At 59.9% G+C, this 21,528-nt stretch overlaps 1 protein-coding gene across 1 annotated transcript in view; it reads left to right on the top strand.

Annotated features, from left to right (window-relative positions):
* Positions 1-7,332: 7,332 nt before the first annotated feature.
* KCNK9 (potassium two pore domain channel subfamily K member 9) overlaps positions 7,333-21,528 on the top strand; it is a 77,006-nt gene continuing 62,810 nt past the window's right edge. The window contains exon 1 of the mRNA XM_027574989.2: positions 7,333-7,615. Coding sequence (XP_027430790.1) covers positions 7,333-7,615 — 283 coding nt within the window. The remainder of the gene's footprint in view (positions 7,616-21,528) is intronic.

The following is a 21,528-nucleotide window of genomic DNA, read 5'->3' as shown; positions in this document are numbered from 1 at the left end:
TAGGAACATGTCATTCCATGTCTCAGTTCAAATGTTGTCTCCTCAGGGAGGCCATCCCTGACCACCACCCCCAAATATCTCTTTGCCCACCCCACACGGTGCTTTCCCCCGTTTTCTCATCTTCCTACCATCACCTGGCTCCAGCTTTACCCTGCTGCTTACCTGGGTTTTGGGTTCACTCTCCCAGCAGGACGCATGCTCCAGGACAGCAGGGGTCTTGCTGTTGGCTCCCCAACCCCCCTTGCAGGCCCTGGAGGCAAGAGATGGGTTGCTGAACTGCGGAGACTGCCCTGGGCTCAGGGGACCCAGGAGGTGGATGGGGTCCGAGCTCTGCCGACGATGACTCCCTGGACTTCTCAGGGTCATGGACTCCTTATCTGTCAAAGGAGGAAGGAGATCTAATTGCTAGTGTTCCTTCCAGCCCTGGGGAGGGGGAGGGACTTAAATCCTGGACTTGGCCCTCCTATGTGCACATCAGGGTGCAACGGAGCCTGTTCCATGTTCACAGCCACTGCGAGAGCTGGGGATTAGCCTGTTCCGTGGCCTGGGGACCCGAAGGCAAAGTGCCCTCTGCTGGGAAGCCCTCTGGGTTCCCCAGTCTAGGCTGACCTGGGCTCCCACAGGCCCCATGTGACCCAAGGGTCTCCAACTCCAGACCCTGCCGTCTCCTGTCCACCTGGCAGAGCCCAGCACCCTCCGGTACAGAGAGCCCAGTCTGGCAGGGGACACTGGGGGCAGAGAGCAGGTCAGAGGCAGAGAAAGCTTCTCAGAAGCGCCCAGGAGCTTGTACACAGAGCGCCCTGTGTTCGTCCAACCCAGTGAAAGTTTACCCAGCCCTCCTCTGTGCAGGGGACCCAGGTGGGTTCCTGTCCTTAGGAAGCTCCAGGCCTAGAGCAGGGGTGGAACACTAGGGCTGAGTGTCCGCCAGGGGAGCCGGGGCCATGCCCAGACCCAGCCTGGGGGCAGGAAGCCTTCCTGGGGGCGGGGCTGGCTGAACGGGAAGCGCCCTGCCTCTCTTCCTTCTCCCTGGGCGTTGACAGGCCCGGAATGATCCCAGTGGTACACCTGCCAGTCCCCGAAATAGCAGCTGTGTGCACGGGGACCCACACCATGCTGTGAAGCTGCCACCACCTCGGCTGCGTTTGCAAAAATACCTTCTGCCACACAAAGGTGAAAATGGCAGAGCCAAGAAGCAGGCTTCTGAGAAGGGAAAATATTGAAACACCTTCAACGGGCATCGGTAAACCCTCGGCACAGGCACAGCAACCCCCTGTGAGGGGCTCAAGTCAGCTCCCACCGGGAGGGTCTGGCTGCGTGGTGGCAGTGTCTCGCCATGCAACGGGCAGTGGCTGGCCCATGGGTCCCCGGGCCGCTGGGGCGCTGCAGGCAGCTGGGCCCAGGAGGAAGCCCTGTGTTCAAGATCCTCCCAGCCAACGACTGGGCTGGGATTGATTAGCAATGTCTGCCGTGGGCACAGGCCAAGGGAAGGTAACCTATCTGCCAGGTCTGGTGAACCGGCCCCTGACCCCACCCTCTCCAGACCCAGTCCCCTCTCCTTCCTCTGTCTGAGCCTCTTCCTTGGCATCTCCTCTCTCTCCCCCTCTGTCTTTCTTGTTCTTTCTCCTCCTCCTTCACCGCAGTGGACCCCCAGCGACATCAGTCTCAGGCCTAAAGTGTGGGGACCTACAGGATCCTGGCAGGCCACCGCATCTGCACAGCACTTCTCCCTCTCTGTTCTGTGCATCTACTTCTTCCTGCTTTCCTAAGAGACACCTCGTGTGGGGCAATGACTGCGGACCTCAACTCTGCCCCTTCATTGCCATCGAACAGTGCACCTGCTGGGTAGCTGCCGAGCAGCCAGGAGCTGTGTACCTGCTATGGGGAAGCTTCTGGAAGACGTGCTGCCAGAGCTGAATCTTGGAAGATGAGGAGATGAGAGCCCAAAGAGGACAGGGAACGGTATGCAGGCAGAGGGAACAGCATGAGCAATGGCACGGAGGTGTAAGGTGCTGCGAAGACCGTTGCGCTGAGAGGCTGGTCCTGGAGGACGGGAGGCGGGAGCTAAGGGTGGTGATGCCGAGGGTGGGCCTAGCTTTGACCAGGAGCTCCTGGAGGGTTTTCAGCAGGGAAGTACAAGAGCCGGCGTGTTCAGAAGGTAGTTCAGAAGGTTGCAGGCAGAGGAGAGAGGGGGATGGCGCGGCTGGCGGCTGGCGGCCACCGGCACCTGATTTGGAGGAGGGCTCGCCTGCGAGGGACCAGAAGAGGGATCCAGGCTTCCTGCCCCTCTGTGCCCAGCAATCCAGGGCTGGGGCCCCGGTTCCCAAAGAGTGGCCCGGGACCTGGCTCTGAGGCCAAATCTGTGCCCAAAGACAGATTCCATGGTCCAATGAATCTGGGAAAGGCTGTCCACAGCCCTCCTGTCTGGGGGTCATGCTGCCTCCTGGCAGACTGAGGGCTCTGAGAAATCCTGAATTTTCCCATTTAACCAGTGTCTCCAGTGCGGTCAGAGACACTTTCTCCGTGACACACTTATTCATATCCCAAAGAAGAGTGTGGCAAGCTCCTGATGGGCCTGGCTGCCCGGTTACACAGTGCTTGCTTCTGCAATCTGCCCTGCTGGTGGCTTAAAGGGCAGATGTGCCCTCCACTGCAGATGTCGTGGCCCACGAGCCATCAGTGAGGGATGGCAAAGCTAGGGGTGCAGGGAGGAAACTATAATGCTGGCATGGGGCCCGCAGGGCTTACTGCCTCACCTTTCCCATCTGCAAAATGGGGGCAAGGATTCTGCCTCCTCTACCTATTTTCAAAGATGGGGGCATTAACAGGGCAAAGCATTAAACACACCCAAGGACTTGTGACGTTCTGGAAGCCGTGGGCAGTCGTGGCTGCTTGCCGGCAAGTGGTCCGGGGCAAGCAGGGATGATTTTGCTCGTGGAGGCCCCAGGCCCCAGCGTGGGAGCCGGGCCTAGAGCACGGCAGCTCCCTGCCTTCAGCTAGCGGCAGGATCGGTTCCACAGGGGGCCGCTGTGGAAGGACCAGGCTGGGAGTCGGGTCCACTCCGACTCACTGGGGGGCCAGAATACACCACTTGGCTTCCCTGGGTTAGATGGGGTAATACGCCTTAGCCCCTGGAGGCTAAGAACATGACCAACGCGTGTAGAGAACCTCGCAAACAAGTAGGCAGGAGAGAGTTATAAAACTATGATGTTCTTTATTATCTGATCAAATACATTTGTTTGTACTGAAGAAGACACTGAGGTCCAGGGAGGCCCAGGGACAGACCACTGGAGGGGCACGGACAGGCTGCCAGTGGCACTGGTCAGGCTTGGGATTAACTGACAGTGGCCTAAGCTGCACAGAGGATGCATTTGTTCCCCTAAATCAGGTAGTTCTTGCTTGGGGGGGGTGCTTTCCTGCCTCCCCCCCCCCCCACCTCTGCCCTAGCTCCTCTTAGAAATGCTTTCCCAGGGTGTTTCCAGTTGGTTGGGAGCTGAGCCCTGCCCAGCCAATCTCTGGGGCCAGGGGCAATCCTGGGCTCCAGATCCCTCTCTAGCTGGGCTGGAGCTGGTGCTCCCAGAACCACAGAGGTGGAAAGGGGCTTGGGTTCCCCAGAGGCACTGTCACTAGTCTAACCTCTTTGTGGACAGTCAAGGGGTACCGACCCACACTGCTAGCTGAGGAACTGAGGTGGAGAGTGCTGGGGGCACGGGGAAGATGTCAAGAGCCAGGTTCTGCTTCACGTGCTCACTTCCATCTGTATGTCGAGACCATGGGAGGAGTGTGGGGTGTCGAGAGGGATGCGTGTGAGGGTGTCTGGGTCCTTGTCCAGCCCCCAAGACCCCTCCCTGAGGTCTGACTCCCTGGGCTTGTTTCTTTTGAGTCTAAAGGCCATATCTTGGAGGCGAAAAGGAGGAACCAATTTTTGGGGGGGTGGTCTGTGGCTATCCAAGGCACGTGGCTTTGGGGTCAGAAGGCAGCTGGAGTTCTTGAAGGAGTGCTGGACAGAAGCCGGGCAGAGGTTCAAGAGTGGGTTCTAGATGGTATTCGTCCTGTGTCCCTGGGCACGTGATTCTCTCCGTTGGGAGTGTTCCCATCTGTAAGACAAGCAGTTCGGACTAGTTCTTCTCGCGCACAAAACGGTTTTCCTGAAAGCCTGTATGGAAATGGAATAAAAGCGGTTCTCTACAAAGCTTGGGTTCTGTCGATGGAGAGCAGACCAGCGCCACGCCCGCCCCCTCTGCCGCGCTCCCGCACCTGCAGGCACGGACAGCCTGGACTCCCCTACCGAGTTGGCTCAGAGCGGGACCACCTGTGGGTCGGAGTCCAGTGCCCCCTGGTGGCGCCCGGGAGGGCAGGCGGCGTTCGGATGGCTGAGGCCCGACGGCTGTGACTCAGGGGTGGCGCTGCTGCAGGGCGGCAGGAGGCCCAATTGGGGTTCCGTCGTGGGCCGAGCCCCGGCGCAATTAATTAACAGCTGCGGGAATCCTTGTCGGCCGCTCGCGGTGACTCACCGGGGCCAGGCTCATTCGCCGAGCGCAGGAGCCTCGATTTCCAAAATGAATTCTGGGGGAGCACCTGCTCCGGGCGGGGCTCCCGGTCCCTGTGCCTAACGGCGCCGTCAGACCCAACGCAACCCCGACAGCGCAGATGTGGCCACAGCTCGATCTGTCCCAGGGCGGGGGGCGCAAGCACCCGTGAGTCCCAGAAATGGGGTGGAGAGCGCCCCAGCAGGGGAGCCTCGGTGAGGCATAGGGTTCCCAGACTCGCCTGGCCCCGAGTCCCTGCGGATGGGGAGCCCGAGCACCGCCTGAGGGGGCGATCCAGAGGGGTCAGCGCTCCGGAGCCCGCGAGCCGCGCAAGGTTGGGTCCATTTCCTGGCCTACTCCGCGGTGCCCTTGGCCACTTCTGCCCGGTCTCTTAGACCGCCGCCTGGGGGCGTCCTTTCACCCCAGTCTCCATCTCTTCCTTGGCTGGGGTCCAAGGAAGGTCGCCAGACCCAGGAAGGGGAGCCCTGGGTCTCCGCGCCCTCAGCCTACCCATTGGGAGCTCCACTGCTCAAGTGGAGATTAAGGGGTTCGGTGATCGTGGGAAACTCCTCGACGACCTGAGGGGGATTGGGGGAAGTGGGCAAAGGTGGCTGATGTGAGAAGGGGATAAAGCCGGGCGAGGCCTCCTCTTCCGACTCAAGGAATAGCTGCGCGCCTACCGGAGACTCGGCTTCCCTCCCCGGGCTGGTCGGGAGTGGGGCCGTCGCGAGGCACCGGGTGCAGGAGGAGAGGAAGGAGGTTCTGGGTGCACCCGGCGCCCAGCCTCGGGGAACCAAGGATTGTTTCTGGGGAAAGCATCGGGGAGGGGACAAGGAAGGGGGAATGCCGCATCCTTCCCTGAGGCCCGGACCCCAAGAGTGGCCGCCGGTGCCATCCTCAGCGCTCTCAGGGCATAAGAGCTCAGGATCAGCAGGTGCTGGGCCACCTGTCCGGCGACGCTCGCGGGGGCTGAGGCGGCCCTCGGGACCCCACCACGCGATGAGGAGGTGCGCCCGGCCAGGGACACGCGCCGGCGCCAGGTGGCTGGCCCCGGGGAACGCCCTCCCCTCGTGCTCTCACCCTCCCCCCCACCCCCACCCCCACCCCCACCCCCACCCCGATCTCTCCTCTCCCTTAAGCTGCTGGTCGGCCTTCTCGGGCTGAATCCCGTTTCCTCCCCCAGGCACGGTTCTCTCAAACTGTCCGCCCCGCGTGGCAGCAGGCGCTCTCGGGGAGCTGGGCGAGAAGGACCCCAGCAGCCTCATTTATCCTCCCATCCCCCCGCCGAAACCTGCCGGTGGCTCCGCCTCCCACCCCCACTCTGGCAACACCCAGGCCTCGGCCCGCCTCCGCCCCCTCCCCAGCGGCACCGGCCGCCCCTCCCTGGCTCCCTCCGCGTGCGCCGCGCGCCGCGCTCGGTCTGCAGCGGGAGCCGCCGCGGCCGCCTCGCCAGCTGGCTGGGGACCAGGCGGGAGGTGGCGCGCCCGGGAGGCTGCGGGAGGGAGGGAAGAAGGGAAGGAGGGAGGCCTGGCCTCGGCGTAGCCCGGCCCCCGCCCCCCACGGCCCTCCCGCCGGAGAGAGGTGCCGCGCGCGCGCGCGCGCGCACACACACACACACACACACGGAGGCGCACACACACACACACACGCACACACACGGGCACACATACGCACAGACACACGCACACACACTCGGCTCCCTCCGGCGCGCACGCACGCAGCGCCCCTGGCAGACCAGCGCCGCGGCCGCCTCCCCGGACGCCCGGACGCCGGAGGGCCCCGACCCCGGCGCGGCTCATGCGCCCGCGCCCATCCCGCAGCTCCGCGAGGCCCGCGGGACCCCTCCCGCCGCCGCCGCCACCGCCGCCGCGCCCGCCGCCCCCGGAAGAGCGGGCTGGCCGACCGCCGCCGCGCCGTCCCCCGGCCGCCCCCGAGGCCGCTCCGCCGCGGGCCCTGCCGCCCTGGGGCCGCGCCCCGCTCCCGCGCCTCGGCGGCTGAGCCGAGCAAACTTCGCGGACCGGCCGACGCCCGGCGGGGACCCCAACGCGTCCCCGAGCGCCCGGGTGGGCGCGGGGCGCTCGGACCTTCGGGCATCGGGCGGCCCCGCCCGCTGCACCTGCTCGGCCCCCTCCCCGCCTGCTGGGGACTCCGGAGACGCCGCCACTTCGCAAACTTTTCCACCCCCCCCTCGGGGGGGGGGCGAGGAGGGCTGAAGGGGAAGGAGGTCCCGCGAGGCGCGCGCAGACCTGCGGGCTCCTAGTTGGGCGCCGCCGCCCGGGAGCCCGACCCGGAGGGGCGCGGGCCCCGGCGGCCGCCCTCCGGCCGCGCTCCGGCTCCCGCTCCCGCCCCTGCTTTTCCGGCGGGAGCGGGGGGCGGGGTGCGGAGGGCAGCGCGGCCCGCGCGGTGCCCAGCGGGGCCGCCGTGCATGGCCCTGCGCAGTGGGGCGGGCTGCTTCGGCCGGGTCTGGCGCAGGGTGTCGGGGCTCCCGGACGCCTGGCCCCGGCGCTCGAGCAGCCTCCTGTGCCTGTCCGCCTTCTCGCCCGAGCCCGGGCCCGCGCCGCCCCTGCCCCGCCAGCCGCCTCGCGGTGGCGGCCCCAGCGGAGGGGGGCCCCCCCAGCCTCCCCGCCCCCCGCCTCCCCGCTGCTGCTGCTGCTGCTGCTGCTGCTGCTGCCGCCGCCGCTTACAACTTGGAGGCGGCGGCGGCGGCGGCGGAGGAGGCGGCGGCGGCCGCCGGGCGCTGCAGTGGGACGCGCGCGGCTGCGAGCCTGCGGGACATGCCCCCCGCGCCGGCTCCTTGCTGGCGGCCATGAAGAGGCAGAACGTGCGGACTCTGTCCCTCATCGTCTGCACCTTCACCTACCTGCTGGTGGGCGCCGCCGTCTTCGACGCCCTCGAGTCGGACCACGAGATGCGCGAGGAGGAGAAACTCAAAGCCGAGGAGATCCGGATCAAGGGGAAGTACAACATCAGCGCCGAGGACTACCGGCAGCTGGAGCTGGTGATCCTGCAGTCGGAGCCGCACCGCGCCGGCGTCCAGTGGAAATTCGCCGGCTCCTTCTACTTTGCCATCACGGTCATCACCACCATAGGTAAGGGCTGGGCGCGCCGCCGCCGGGCTCCCGGCGCCCCGGGAGGAGTCCGGGGAGGCGGCTGAGCGCGCGGCGCAGGGCTGGGTGTGGGGCGCCGAGGGTTAAACGCAGCCTGTCGCCGGGGGGCCCCTCCCGCCGCGCCCCCTCCTCTCTCCGGAGCCCCCGCCTCTCCTGCGCCTCCGAGAGCCTCAGCCCTCGCGGACCCCACCCGGAGCTGCGCTCCGCGCCGGTGTCTGGGCCGGGCGTGCGAGCCCCGAGCGAGCGTGCCGGAGCCGGGAGGGCGGAGGCGCCACTTTTGCGAAGAGAGTGGAGCGCTAAGAATAATCCCGTAGCAGACACCCACCCACCCACCGCCCCGGCGCGGGCTGGGCTGCGCGGGGTTCCAAGCCTTACACTTACTACCTCTCCGGGACTTGGAGAGGGCTGGCCTGGCTCCGCGGCGCGGAGAGGGACTTAGGCGGCCGGGGACCCTCGCAAGCCTCCAGCCTTCTCTGAGCCCAGATTTCAGCTTTCCTCCCTCCTTGGCTCCTCTTAGGATTCTGGTGCCTGGTCGTGCCAGGACCTGGGGGATGGGGGCGGGGGGAGTTTGTTCTCTGGTGATTGGGGTGGGGGTGGCAGCCAGGTGACAGGCTCTGAGAGGGCAGGGGAGGGCGGGGGCAGGGCAGGACCTGTCCACCCCCAGGCTGTGACAGTGGGTAAGGCAAGTGCGCTTGTTGCCCAGAAACTGGGGAGGTTCAGCCCTGGTCTGGGGAAAGAGTCCAGTTGGTGCTCCCTGAGGAGTCCTGTGGGGTCCTCTCCCCAGGGCGCTGGCCACAGAGCGAAGTCTCTAGTAGGTGCCTAGGGCAATGCCCCCGCTGAGGTCAGGGAGTTTGGAGCGCCCGCAGGTGTGACACTTTGAGACCTTGGGAACCGGAGCAGGTCACTTCCTCCCGGTGGACATGGCAGTAGGTAGGGTGGTGTCTCTGTGGTTTGCAACTTTCCCCCACACGGCACCCTGCCTCTGCACAGACATCTCCTTGCACCTGTCAGGGCCACCGTGTTGGCTCCGGGGGCCTCTTTTCTGTGCCCGTCCAGTCCCCTGTGCCGCCTCGCTGTAAGAAGAGACCTCGTTCCTGCTCGCCCTTCTCTCCACCCTCCGCCCCGAGTCCTCTGGACCTCCTTCTCTAATTTTCCCCTTGCTATTTTTCTTTGTCTGGAAAGCTCTGCATGCTGAAAAAGCAGGATTGCTCAGTGCCATATGCAACAGGAAGCGCCAGCACAGGGCGGCCTGTCTTTGCTTCTTGGTTGAGAAGACTTTGTAGAGAGTCATCTTGTTTGAAATGTTTAATTCATTGGTGCAGGTTTTTATGTTTTTGGAAGGAGATTGCTCTTCTGTTGTCTACATAACTAGCTCTGCTCCCGCTTGCCCCATGCGCTTGGCCCAGCGGCCAAAACACAGAGAAGTCCTTCCTTCCCCACCCTGTGCTTCCAGCGCCTGAAAGGGCCAGGCGGTCGTTACCGTCATCCTTGACTTTCCAACTCGCAGCCTGAGCTGTGGCCGTAACGTACAGAGGCACAGGGTGGCCATCCCGGGGATACAGGGACCTGTTTGCTGAGAACCTGAGAGTGGAAAATTTGCCTCCACGACTGACTGCCCTGGGGGAGAGACCCCTCATTCCCTCAACATGCCTTTGGTGTTCTAGCTCCAGCGCCGGTGACATCTGCCAGAACACTGGCCCCAGGAGTGACACGAGCACCTGAAACCTGTGGCTGGTCTCACGAGCTGAGCCACAACAGTGAGGAGAGGATTGGAGGGAAAACCAAACCCCAAGATGCTCCCATTTACCTGAAAAAGTAAATAGTGAGACTGATAAAGTTCTCATCAGGGTGTGTTTATTGATCCTTACTGGTAGTCCCCGGCGTATGCTTCAAACGCTCAAGGCTCCAAAGAGAAAAGTCAAGGAACCTGTGGCCAAATGGAGGGTGTTGGTCTGACGAGGGGCGCAGGTGGGACTCCTGTCCGTCCAGGACCAGAGGGGCGTCTGATGACTGTGGATTTTTCTCCCTTCCTTCCTTGAGTTTCCACCTGAGTTTCTGGAAAGAAAGGTTGGAATACGTATGTCAGGACAAGGAAGAACACACTGCCTTAACTCAGCTGCCCTGACCTGAGCTTGGAGCGCAGGGAGCTGGCTCGCGACCCGAGTCGGGTCATACTGGAAAACTGCAGGCGGGTCATTTCTCTTCTCCCGGCGCGGTTTCCGCACCTGTGGCAGGAGCCAGGCGCAGTGCTCACCTGCCAGGTTGAAGCTGAGGGCTGGCGGGCTCCTAGGTGCTTGCCGACACCTGGCACTGCGCCCTGCGCTTAGTAGGTGTGAATCCACGCTCTTTGACAGAGGCCCGAATCCGCTGTCTGCCCTAGGAAGCTGTTTAGCAGAAGAGCTCAAATTTACAGGAAACAAAGCACCTTTCTAGTTAATTCTGTTTGTTTTCTTCTTTTTTAATATAAATGCAAATTAAGGTCCTCCTAGGCCTAGAACAAAAACCAGCCTCAAGCCAGTCCCTCCAAGGAACTGTCTCCTATCGGACAGTGATATTAATGAGTCAGGTGAATCTTCGTGGGTGTTCTTATTTTTAATCTAACCTTGAGCGATTTCTCAAGCATGCTGCAACTTTGAGCTCCAGTCAACGAGGCGGGCAGGAACCAGTGGCGCTCATGGTCTGTAAGTGAATGCCGCTTCTCCGATCCAGTTACTAGCTCACTCTCTGAAATGGATTTTAAAAACAATGTAATTAGCACTTTGCGCCGGATCCGTGGCCGCACCTCCATGCCAGGCTGGGAAGGGAGAGCACGCCGGCCCCCTGCCCGGCTCTCCGGGGAGCCCGGGCACAGGCACTGCGGGCCGAAGGAGGGGAACACAGGCCCAGCGGGCCCAGAAGGGGCACCTTTGGTGCGGCCGGCTGTGGCTTCCCGGGCTCCCTTCCTTCCCGCCTGTGGCACCTGAAGCCACTTGCGGGGATGTGGTGGTGGTGACGTCTAAGTGGCCGGTGTTGAAGATGGGAGCCCCCCGCCATACCCCGTGGTGCTTGTCTGCTTAGCAGGATGGCTGGAAGCCTCTGCCCCTCAGGCCCAGGGCCTGCCTGGAATTTATCAGCTCAGCGCAAAGGCCTAAGGGACCCCTGTGCCCCTGGGCAAACCTGTAACCTTCCTACCGGAGGTGCTCTGGACCCAAACAGCCCCACGACCAGCCCTCCTCTGAATGCAGAAGGGAATCTCCATGACGCTTCTGTTTTGACTGTTAACATCTGTGATCTCAGTTGTCACCCCCTTTAGGACCGCGAAAGATGAAGAAACCCTGCTTAGAATTCAGATCTCATCTGCAGGGGCCAGGAGGACCAGTAACACTGGTCTGCGTAGGGGAGGGACGGAGGGGGAAGGAGACGTGGGTTTTTGGTTTCAGCCTCAGTTGGGGAGGAGCAGTGCTTCTCCGGGCCCCTGGGGAGCATCCGAAGCCAGTCGGTGGCCCTGGACACCGGGGTGACTGGCTTAGGAGGCAGGGTCTGTGGCTTGGTGGGGGGGGGGACAGACTCTGGGAAAAAGAGCTGGGGCTCCAGCAGGTTCCTTGCTCAAGGTCCCTCCTGCAGGAAGTGAGAGTGTAGAGGGCCATCTCCGGGTTCTCATCTGCACGTGGAACCTGAACGGGGTTTCCCCGCCATGGAGAGCAGGTTTCGGTTTTTTTCTGGCACTCCTGGGTGTCCTTTCCAATACAGAGTTTACACTCTTGCTGTGTGCCTGCCCCTGCCCGGTCTGCGTCACCCCTGAGACTCTGGGGACCGGCTGTAGATGACAAGATAAGTCCTGGCCTTGAGGCCGGAGGGGAGCTGGAAACCCAGACAGTTGGTCCCGCTCCAGCATTAAGCAGGGACAGCGGAACTCAGTCAACCCGTCCGCACCCGTCCGCACCCGTCCGCACCTCTGGTGCAGGATGCCCAGCGGGAGTATTCCTTGGGGGGGGGGGGTGCTGTTTGCATCCTCCTGGCAGGTGCTCACCCTCCAGGGAGGCTTGGCCCTCCCCTCTGCCCCCCACTGCCTCCCTGAGCTGTGTCCCCGCTCCTGTGCCTCCGTCTAGGCCGGCACGGCCGGTACCCCAGGCGAACTGTGTCTGTACCCCCATGCCCCCCACACCTGCAGGCCCGGCACCGGGTGGGCGTCTGGAAGCAGGCCCTGAGGGGCAGAGCAGGCTCGTGCCACAGGGAGCGAGGAGCTTGCACACACATGCGCTCACCTCAGCCACGAGACTGGTGGGAGTATTGCCCCACTTGCTGGATGAGAAAACTGAGGTGCAGATACAACAGCACAGGGAGGCAGAGGGTCGTGAGCTCTGTGATGCCCTGTGGGCTCCCGCTGTGCCTTTGTCCCGGGAGCCAAGGATGGGCCTGTAGAACATTCCATCTGCACCTTTCTGCCTCTCCCTTTCTCTCCACTGCTCAGGAGCCCTGCTGTGCAAGACCCAGGTGAGGGGCCTGCTCACCCACACACGGCTGCTGGCAACGGGCAGGAGGCCTGCGAGGCCCGCGGATGGCTCCTCCCCCCCTCCACCCCCCCCCCCCCCCCCCCGCCAGGCCCTGCCTGGACCTGGCCTCGCTCGAGGTGGCACTGGCCCTCCAGTAAACACTGCCTATTTATAGACGTCGTGGCGGAGGCAGAGGGGTGAGGTTCCTTCTGACTCTGGGTGACATGAAAGAGACGGCTGTCCTGAGGTGTATGCACACCCAGCTGAGTGCTCTGAGGCAGGACAGAGGTCAGACGAGACTCAGGGTTCCAGCTCTCATTGTCAGTACCTGCTCTTTCCTGGGTCATCTCCCCAGTTGGTCCAGGGAGGTCAGAGCAGGAGCAAGAGGGGAAGCAGGCCCTGGTGCACAGCGCTCCTCCACAGGCCCCTGTGTTCACACGTCCGTCCACCCATCCCCATGCACCCACTCCCCGGGCCCTCCGGGCACCTGTCTGTTCATGCTCTGGGCATCCTCGTGTGCGGGGAGCCATCCTTCTGGACCTTCACTCACCCTCTCGCTCCTTCGCTTACTTACTCCTCTGAGCCCTCCCTCCGTCCTCCATTCCCCTGCTCGTTCACTGCCCATCGGGGGGGTTTGCCCATCTCCTTCCCCTGGCGTGCGGCGGGGGGCGGCAGTGAGCGTGCTCAGTGCCCCTGCTAACGGCTGGGTCCGTGCGACTGTTCTGCTGCTGGGATCTCCGCAGTCTTCCAGTCACAGCTCCTTCCCCAGAAATGCTCAGCCGATGCCAGTCACTTTGGATTTTAAAAAATGTTTATTGAGGGGCACCTGGGTGGCTCAGTTGGTTAAGCATCTCACTCTTGATTTCGGCTCAGGTCGTGACCTCAGGGTCTTGAGATTGAGCCCTGTATCCAGCTCTGTGCTCAGTGGGGAGTCTGCTTGAGATTCTCTCTCTCTCCCTTGCCCTCTCTCCCTCCCCCCTGCTCATGTACTGCCCCCCAATAAATAAATAAAAATCTCTAAAAAATATTGAATTACATGGGCACCTGGGTGGCTCAGATGGTTAAGCGTCTGCCTTTGGCTCAGGTCATGATCCCAGGGTCCTGGGATCGAGCCCCGCATCGGGCTCCCTGCTCAATGGGAAGCCTGCTTCTCCCTCTGCTTCTCTCTCTCTCTCTCTCCCTCTGTCTCTCATGAATAAATAAATAAAATCTTTAAAAAAAATAAAAAAATTGAATTACAATGTTCACACAGAAAAGTATACTTACCAAAAGTATGGTGCTCAATAATTCTTTTTTTAATGCTTTTTGTTTGTTTGTTTTTAGTTTCAGGGGTAGAATTTAGCAATTAATCAGTTGCATATAACACCTCGTGCTCGTTCCGTCAAGTGCCCTCCTTCATGCCCATCACCCAGTTACCCCTCCCTCGATCCCTCCCCCCCTCCAGCCACCCTCAGTTTACTCCCTAGAGTTCAGTGTCTCTTACGGTTTGCCTATTTTTATTTTATTTCTCCCTCCCTTCCCCTATATTCATCTCTTTTGTTTCTTAATTTCCACATATGAGTGAAATCACATGGTATTTATCTTTCTCTGATTGACTTATTTTGCTTAGCATAATATCCTCTAGTTGCATCCACGTCATTGCAAATGACAAGATTTCGTTCTTTTTGATGGCTGAGTAATATTCCTGTGTGTGTGTGCGCGCGCGCGCGTATGTGGGTATGTATATGGTCATCTTCTTTATCCATTCATCTGTTGATGGACATCTGGGCTTTTTCCATAGTTTGGCTATTGTGGACATTGCTGCTATAAACATTGGGGTGCAGGTGCCCCTTCAAATCACTATGTTTGTATCCTTTGCGGTAAATACCCAGTAGGGCAATTGCTGGGTCCTAGGGTAGCACTATTTTCAACTTTTTGAGGAACCTCCATACTGTTTTCCAGAGTGCCTGCACCAGCCTGCATTCCCACCAACAGTTGGCGCATCCTTGCCAATACCTGTCGTTTTCTGACTTGTTTATTTTAGCCACTCTGACTGGTGTGAGGTGGTATCTCACTGTAGTTTTGATTTGTATGTCCCTGATGCCAAGTGATATTGTATTGCTCAGTAATTCTTATAAACAAACCGTGCCTTGTCACCAGCACTCACATCAAGAAATAGTATTACTAGAGCGCCAGAACCTCCCTCACCAGTCAGCTTCTTTTTGAATGCCTCTAGTGACAGGGAACTCATTACCTCGCATGTAAGGTAGTGGTATGTGTTTAGATGAATGTTGAGGTTATTACATGAGGTTCTGATGTGGTGGGACCACCATTGGAGAAGAGGTGTGTGTGTGTGTGTGTGTGTGTGTGTGTGTGTGTGTGTATCAGGGGGTTATTCTTTTAAAGGGGTGACCAGTGTCTATGGTGGTCACCTAGAGAGGGGTGAGAAGATCTGCATTCAGATATTGGAAGTTGGGAGGCCAGGCCCAAAAGAGGGGAGGGACCTCACTCAGCACATGGATGTGGGGGTGCAGCTGGAGCAAGGAGGGTGTGCTGAGGTAGTCCAGGGAGCCAGGACAGACAGGCCGCCAGCCCAGGGGGCCTGCCCCTCTGAGTTAGAGCATGCAGCGGCCGCACTCTTTGCACCAGCCTTGCCAGAGCACCAGGAAAACAGTGGGGAACCGATGTCCTGGGTTCAGTAGAACCCCAGGAATTTGGAGGCGAGGGCCCCGGGTGGGCCAGGCTGATAAAGGAGGAGCAGTCTGCACTGTCAGGAGAGTCCCACGGGCAGCAGAATTCTGGGACATGAGCGCTCCGATGGGGGTCCCCTCCACCCAGGGGAGTGTCCTTCTCCATGCCAGCTTTGGGGGCCGGGGCTTGGTGTTCATTTCATCAAGGGATTTTGTCTGAGCACCCATTTTCCTGCCTGTCCCAACCCTGGGATCTCTGGCTGTAGAAGGGTCTCCCTTTTTAGCTAAGGGCACCCAACCTGTAAGCTTACAGCTCTCCAAAGGAAGGGGTGAGCGAAGTTTGGTGTGCCTCCTGTTCCATAACCGGCTTCAGGAACTTGAAGATAGTCCCAGGTCCCTGCGTTTCTTCCAGACGTGCCTTCCTAAGCCTGGTGTGTGCGCTCTCCGAGTCCCGTCCGACCGCCGGGGAGAGCAGACTATCCTCAGCCCTTGTCGAGGTGTCGCGGCACCTCTCCTGATGCCCCCGCTGGGCGTGCTAGCGTTCCCGGGCAGCCCCTCCGTGCGTTGACATGGCTGGAGCTTCGAGTTCGTGCAGGCTTCTTCCCTGTGCTGCTCAGCCGCAGCTTCTCCGTCTTGCATTGGTGTGAACCCAAGGACAGTCCCTGACGGCGATCTCTGAGCAAAAAGTAGAATTATGTGCTGCGTACCCAGAGAAGAAGGGATGGTTGATGGGAGAATTTGCAGTGGTGGGGAGAGAAGAAAATTCAGGAATGAGCCTGAGTGTGTTGGCCCGGCTGGTCAGGACACTGGGAGTAGCTGGCAGCGCTGGGGGTTCCCTGGCTGGTCTTTCCAGGCTGGGGCCACTTCCCCGCGCCTGCTCCCGCCTGGGCTTTCGGGGTCAGCCAGGCCTCGAGCAGTGACAAAACCTGCCTGGGGGCGGGTAGCCCCTCGCAGGGGTGCTGGCTGACGGGTGGGTGAGCCCTGGGCCGTCCCTATCGTTCTCATGTGCCCAGCCCTGGGAGGAGCCAGGGGGTGGCCCTGGGTGAAGGGTGGGCTCACACTAGAAGAGGGGACAGTGTGACCTGGGGGTGGTGGTGGGGGCGGGGGCAGCTTCGGTGTGGCCAGGGGGAGGCTGGGCCCGGCATCCAGAGGGTGGGGGAGGCAGCTCTGTGCCCTGCCTGTGGCTGCAGCCTTCCTGCCCGGATGACGCTGCGTGCCTCCTGGGACTGAGCACAGAGGGCTCCTCCGGCTTCGATGTGTGCTCTGGGTCCCCAGCACTACCACTGGCGACAGACCCATGTGAGTGAGTTGGGCCCCCGGTGGGAAGACGCGCCCATCTGTGAAATGGCCTTTGAGGGACACTGGCGCTGTCAGGTATGTGGGGTGCAGCACGTTCGGGAAGGTGAGGCCTCTCGGCGAGCGTCATCAGGCCTTTGCCTGAGCTGAGGGGCACAGGGGTTCCTATGCATCTTCGCTGCACCTTTGGCACCGCCTGGCCCTTCCGGCCTCCCGCCCTGCGGCCCTCCCTCTCCCTTCTTCCCCATGGCCCTCCACCTCTCTCCACACCCCCCGCACCGCACTTGTCTGGTTGTTCCTACCTGGGACCTTGCCCATGCTGTTCCATCCACCCAGCCTGGCACAGCGTGCTCCCAAGGCGCTGAGACTGTCCTCGCGTCTGTCCCCTGGACACTGGCCAGAAGGTGACAGTGCATGCTTGGGCTATGTTGGCTCTGTGCACGTGAAAGCTGCTTGGCCCTGGGAGGTGTTTGTTGATTGACTGTCCAGTGGAGGGTCCCGGGTCCCCGGGAGTGGTAGTAAGTGTGTGAAGCAGGTGGCGGTGGTGTCTTTGGGAACTGCTGATCATTTGTTGGAGGTGTGCAGTGTGGGCACATTTCTGGGGTGCTGTGAGTTTCGGGGGTGGGTGAGGCCTGCCGAGGATGAGGGGCAGAGCCTGGGGGCTGGCAGCCACTGGGGGGCCTCCATGTCGAGGCGGTGGCTGCGGCCCCAGGCCCCCAGAATCCTCTGTGTGTGGGCACCTGCCCCTCTTGCTGCCCCCGCCCACACCTTCCAGCCCAGGAGGAGCTTGGTGAGGTGACTGCCGGCGACTCTCAGAGCTTCTATCAGGTACTGCTCTGGCAGTGTTCCCACCTCTGTGGGCAGGAGACCACGATTTCCTTGGAGCCACAGCGAGGATGCTGGCGTGAGCGCAGCAGAGAGCACGGGACTATGTGGAGGGCCCCGGCTCTGGCCTGTGGTGCTCTGGGTTCTAACACCGCCTCCCCCCCCCCCCCCCCCCCCCCCCCCCCCCCGCGAGCAGGTGACCTTGGCCTAGGGCAGCATTTGCCCCGCCCACCGCCGACTTCGGGGCTGGATACTTCTTTGCAGTCGGGGCATCCCGTGCACGGTCTGCTGCCGTCCGCATCCCTGCCTCCACTGACTCGCTCCCAGTGACACCCCCCAGCCAGTGGTGACAAACGTGAATGTCTCCAGACGTTGCCACATGGCCCCCAGCCTGGTGACTTCTCTTCACTGAGCCTCTTCTGTGGAATTGGAGAGGAAGCTGCCTTCTGCAGATCATGGCGGGTGGGGGCCCAGTGGCGTGTGTGTTTGTGTGTGTGTGTGCACGTACGTGTGTTTGCATGTCTGATCGTGTGAACTGTGTGTCTTATTCACAGTGTGTGCCCTGGAAAGGGAGCTCTTTCCCTCTGCTCAGAGGACACATAGGGAGAGGCAGTCCTGCTGTGGGGTTTTTCAAGGGAAGGCGACTCGAATGAGCTTTCAGGCACTGTCAGTATATAGATGGGCAGTGAGAGCTCAGGTGGGGCTGAGGTGAGCTTGTTCGTGTGGGGTTGGGGGGAGTGTCACTCGGGTAGGGGTGAGTCACTCAGGTAGGGGTGAGTCACTCAGGTAGGATTGATGGGAGTCACTGGGGGGGTTGGGGTGAGTCAGGTGGGGTTGGGGGGAGTCGCTCAGGTAAGATTTGGGGAAGCTACTCAGGTGGGATTGGGGTGAGTCATTTGGGGATAGGAGTGAGTCCCTCAGATGGGCTTGGGGGAGCCACTCGGGTTTGGAGGGAGTCCCTCAGGTGGGCTTGGGGTGAGGCCCTCAGGTTGGTTTGGGGGGAGTCCCTCAGGTGGGCTTGGAGGGAGTGTCACTCAGACGGGCAGGGTGAGCTCGGTGGTGTTGGGGAGCATCCTGGGTGGACCCTTGGCTTCCACCCCTCAAGCAGAAGCTGTTAGGCCGCGTTGTGGTGGGAAGTGTAGCCCCTGCTCCCGCCAGGCTATATGGCCCTGGGTACGTCTGGAGACAGCTCTGGACTCTGTGGCCTGCCAGGTGGTATTGGGACCTTTGTGTCTTTTAGAGTCGGTGTGAAAATTGTGCTGGTGGACAGGGGTTGGCTTTGAGCCACATGTCTTGTGTGGGCCCCAGGAAAGGGCCAGGCTCCAGGATGCTTTGGGGGACTAGGGAGATGTTGCTGCAGGGTCTGGTTGTTATGAGGGGTCCCCCAGTGAGAGTGCCATTTCTGGGAGCTCACAGACTGTGCACCCCAGTACTGAGGATCCCTGGCATTTGGCAGAACGGGTCTCTCATCGATGAGGGACGGTGTCCAGGCCAGAGGGACCCAGATCCTGGCAGAGTGGATGCTGGTGTGTGTTGATTCACAAAATACCTCTCACATCACTGAACAGTAGTAAGCAATGGCAGAAAACATTTTATAAAGGTGGGGGGAAGGCCCCACAACTCCCCTGTGGGTCTGTGGTCATATAAAAAACGGTTTTAGCTTTTCATGTTCACATCCTCATCATTGCCCATGTGTGCCCACTGTTTTTATCACTTTATCAGAATGAATGTGTTAGAGATTGTTTTCAGCTGCCTGTAGCAGAAAACCCAATTAATGGCGACCTGACGAAACAGCAGTTTCATCTTCCTCAGTTAAGGAGTCTGGGGCAGGTAGATGGGCTGGCAGGCAGCTCCGTGATGCCCTCAGAGACTCCAGCTCCCACTGTCATTCTGCTCAGCCACCTTAGCTTGGCTTTTGTCTTCAGGCTGGTGCCTCAGGTTTCCAAGATGGCTGCATCACCACTGGCATCACCTCCAGCATCCTCCTGGGAGCGAGAAGCCAAAGAACAAACGAGAAAGGCATGTACCATTTGGGCTTGCTCTTAGCCACAGAGCCTTCCTGGATGGCCCACCCAAGGTTTCTACTCATAACTTACTGGCCAGGACTGTGTCTCATAACCAATCCTAGCTGCAAGGGAGTTTGGAAAATGGGGCGTGTTGTTTCTCAAACCTAACTGGGGTTCTGATGGTGAGGAAGGAGTGGAGGTAGGTGTCAGTAGGCACCAACAGTGTCTGTTGGGGATGCCTCATGGTTCTGAGCCCTTTTTTTTCCCTAAGTTTATGTCCAGCTTTGCCTTGTGTTTCTGCTGTCTTAAGGGAGATTTATTTTTATGGCTCTGCATCCACTAAAGGAATGTACTGTCGTCTTTTTATGCCTTATTTATAGCAATTTAACGTACCTTTTTTATTTTCATTTTTTGCCAATTATAGGTAGTGCTTTCCCGAACGTGTGTGTGTGTGTGTGTGTGTGTGTGTGTGTGTGTGTGTGTAGATTCTTCTGGGTTCTTACTTGAAGATTTTTGGTGGTGCTGGGATTCCCAGGCCAGGGGGCGCTTATGTTCTTACTGTTTCAGAAGGTTTTTGTGTGGCCTGGACCAGGTGGTGCAGGGTTGGAAGGCTGGTGTCCACTGCTGGGAAAATCCACCCTCGTCCCAGACACAGGAGTCCCGAGGGGGTCCACAGGTGCATTTGTAGTCCTAGAACCCACAACCTTGTGAACACCATGGAACCAGGCAGGGGCAAATGAGTTGGTGGGCCATGGTGTAGCCCGGGGATGGGAAATTCTGTGTGGTCATTCTGGAAGGCTTTTCCATTGCTGTGCCCAGAGTGCCATCACTGGCTGGCCCTGAGATACTGCTTGTCCCTGGGATTGTCTACTTTACAATGCAGGTTCTCATCCTCTACCATCTTCCATGCACATAACAGCCCTGTGACATAGGTGGGATCAAGAATTAACCCTGTTATGCTGATGAGGCTCAGAGAGGTGCAGTGACTCACCCAAGGTGACACAGTAGAGTTGGGACTTGAACTCAGGTCATGGGCCCTGAAGCCCAGTGTTCTCTCTGTCCCACCCCCCCAGCCTTCCCTTCATGCTCCCAGACTGTGGGCTGCATACAGGAAAATCAGCCTCCACGATTACCATCTGACACGAGGACTCAGAGGCCATCTGGTCTACCCTCTTTGGATGAGATGAGGCCATGACTTAACCCTCCAGTGACAGGGAGCTCACCGTCTTCCTAAATTAGTAGGGAAAGGCTGATGTGGCATCCGTGTTCAAACAAACAAAAGAGGCAGAAGATCTCTCATCTGCTTGTTTTCGTTATGCTGAGCAGAGCTTCCCAGGGTGAGTTTAACCTCCTTTTTCTTGCCACAACAATAGTGATCAGTCATGGGTTGTCTAGAGGGTTCTCGTTCCTTACAAATACTATCTCAACAACTCAGCAACCTTATGAGATAAATGTTTTCATGTATTCCTATCTTAAGCTGACGTGGAAGATCAGGGAGGTTAAGCAATTTGCCCGAGGTCACGCAGCTGCGGAGGACTTAGACCCAGGCAGTCTGGCTTCAGAGTCTGTGCTTGTAACTATATTGTTATATACTGCTGCTTTCGACCTTTTGTATCAGTTAGCTAGTGACGTGTAACAAATCACCCACAACTGTGGAGGCTTAAAACAACAGCCGTTTATTAGTGCTCACGGTCTGTGGCTCAGCTGGGCACTCTTTCACACCACTGGCCTACAGGCAGACTGGGACAGCCCTGTTCTCAGCCACTGTGTGCGTTTTCCTCTGGGTGATGGCAGAGGCACATGAGGGCAGGGAGAGAAGTACGGTCCCTCGTGCCACACCCCTGCCATGACTCTGTCATTTTGCCCACAGGCCATTGGCTGCAGCAACTCACAGGAGGCCAAGGGCAGCACGCGCACCTGCCCACGATGAGGCCGAGTGGGTGGAACGCCTCACTCATCCTGCTGGCTGACGGAGAGCCCGTCCACACCCCTTGGGTGTGGCCAAGGCCCTCCCTGCTGTCTGTAATCAGCTGCCAGGCGCAGTGGAGAGGACAGAGCTTAGGACTCTAATCTGGGTTCGAATGCTGCCCAGGTCACAGCTCTAAGGTGACGTGCTCTTTTCTCATCTGTCGAGTAAACGGCGCACCATCTCCCTCTGCGGGAGACATCTCGGCCTGCCATGACAAAGCACCACGGTCCCAGGGCTGAAGTAGCAACAACTTGATGTCTCCCACCTCTGGGATACAGAAGTCTAAGGTCAAGGGGTCTGCAGGGTTGGTTCCTTCTGAGGCCACTCTCCTTGGTGTGTGGATACCCTTTCTCTCCCGTGTCCTCCCGTGGTCGTCCCTCTGTGCGCGTCTGTGTCCTCCCCCCCTCCTCTAACAAGGACACCGGTTGCTTTGGAGTAGGGCCCCACGTACAACCTCAGTTTACCTTGATCACTTCTGTAAAGACATCTCCAAATACAGTCACATTCTGAGGTCCTGGGTGCTAGGACTTCAGCATAGGAATTTGGGGGGACACAGCCCAGCCCATCACACCCTCCTGGGGCTGAACATTAAGTGAGAAAAATGGAGATGAAAGCACCTCGTCCAGGGCCTGCCACGGAGCACTTGCTCAACAGAGGT

This window comes from Zalophus californianus, chromosome 4 (assembly GCF_009762305.2).
Source record: "Zalophus californianus isolate mZalCal1 chromosome 4, mZalCal1.pri.v2, whole genome shotgun sequence".
Lineage (NCBI taxonomy): Eukaryota > Metazoa > Chordata > Mammalia > Carnivora > Otariidae > Zalophus > Zalophus californianus.
This window is presented reverse-complemented; position numbering and strand designations above follow the sequence as displayed.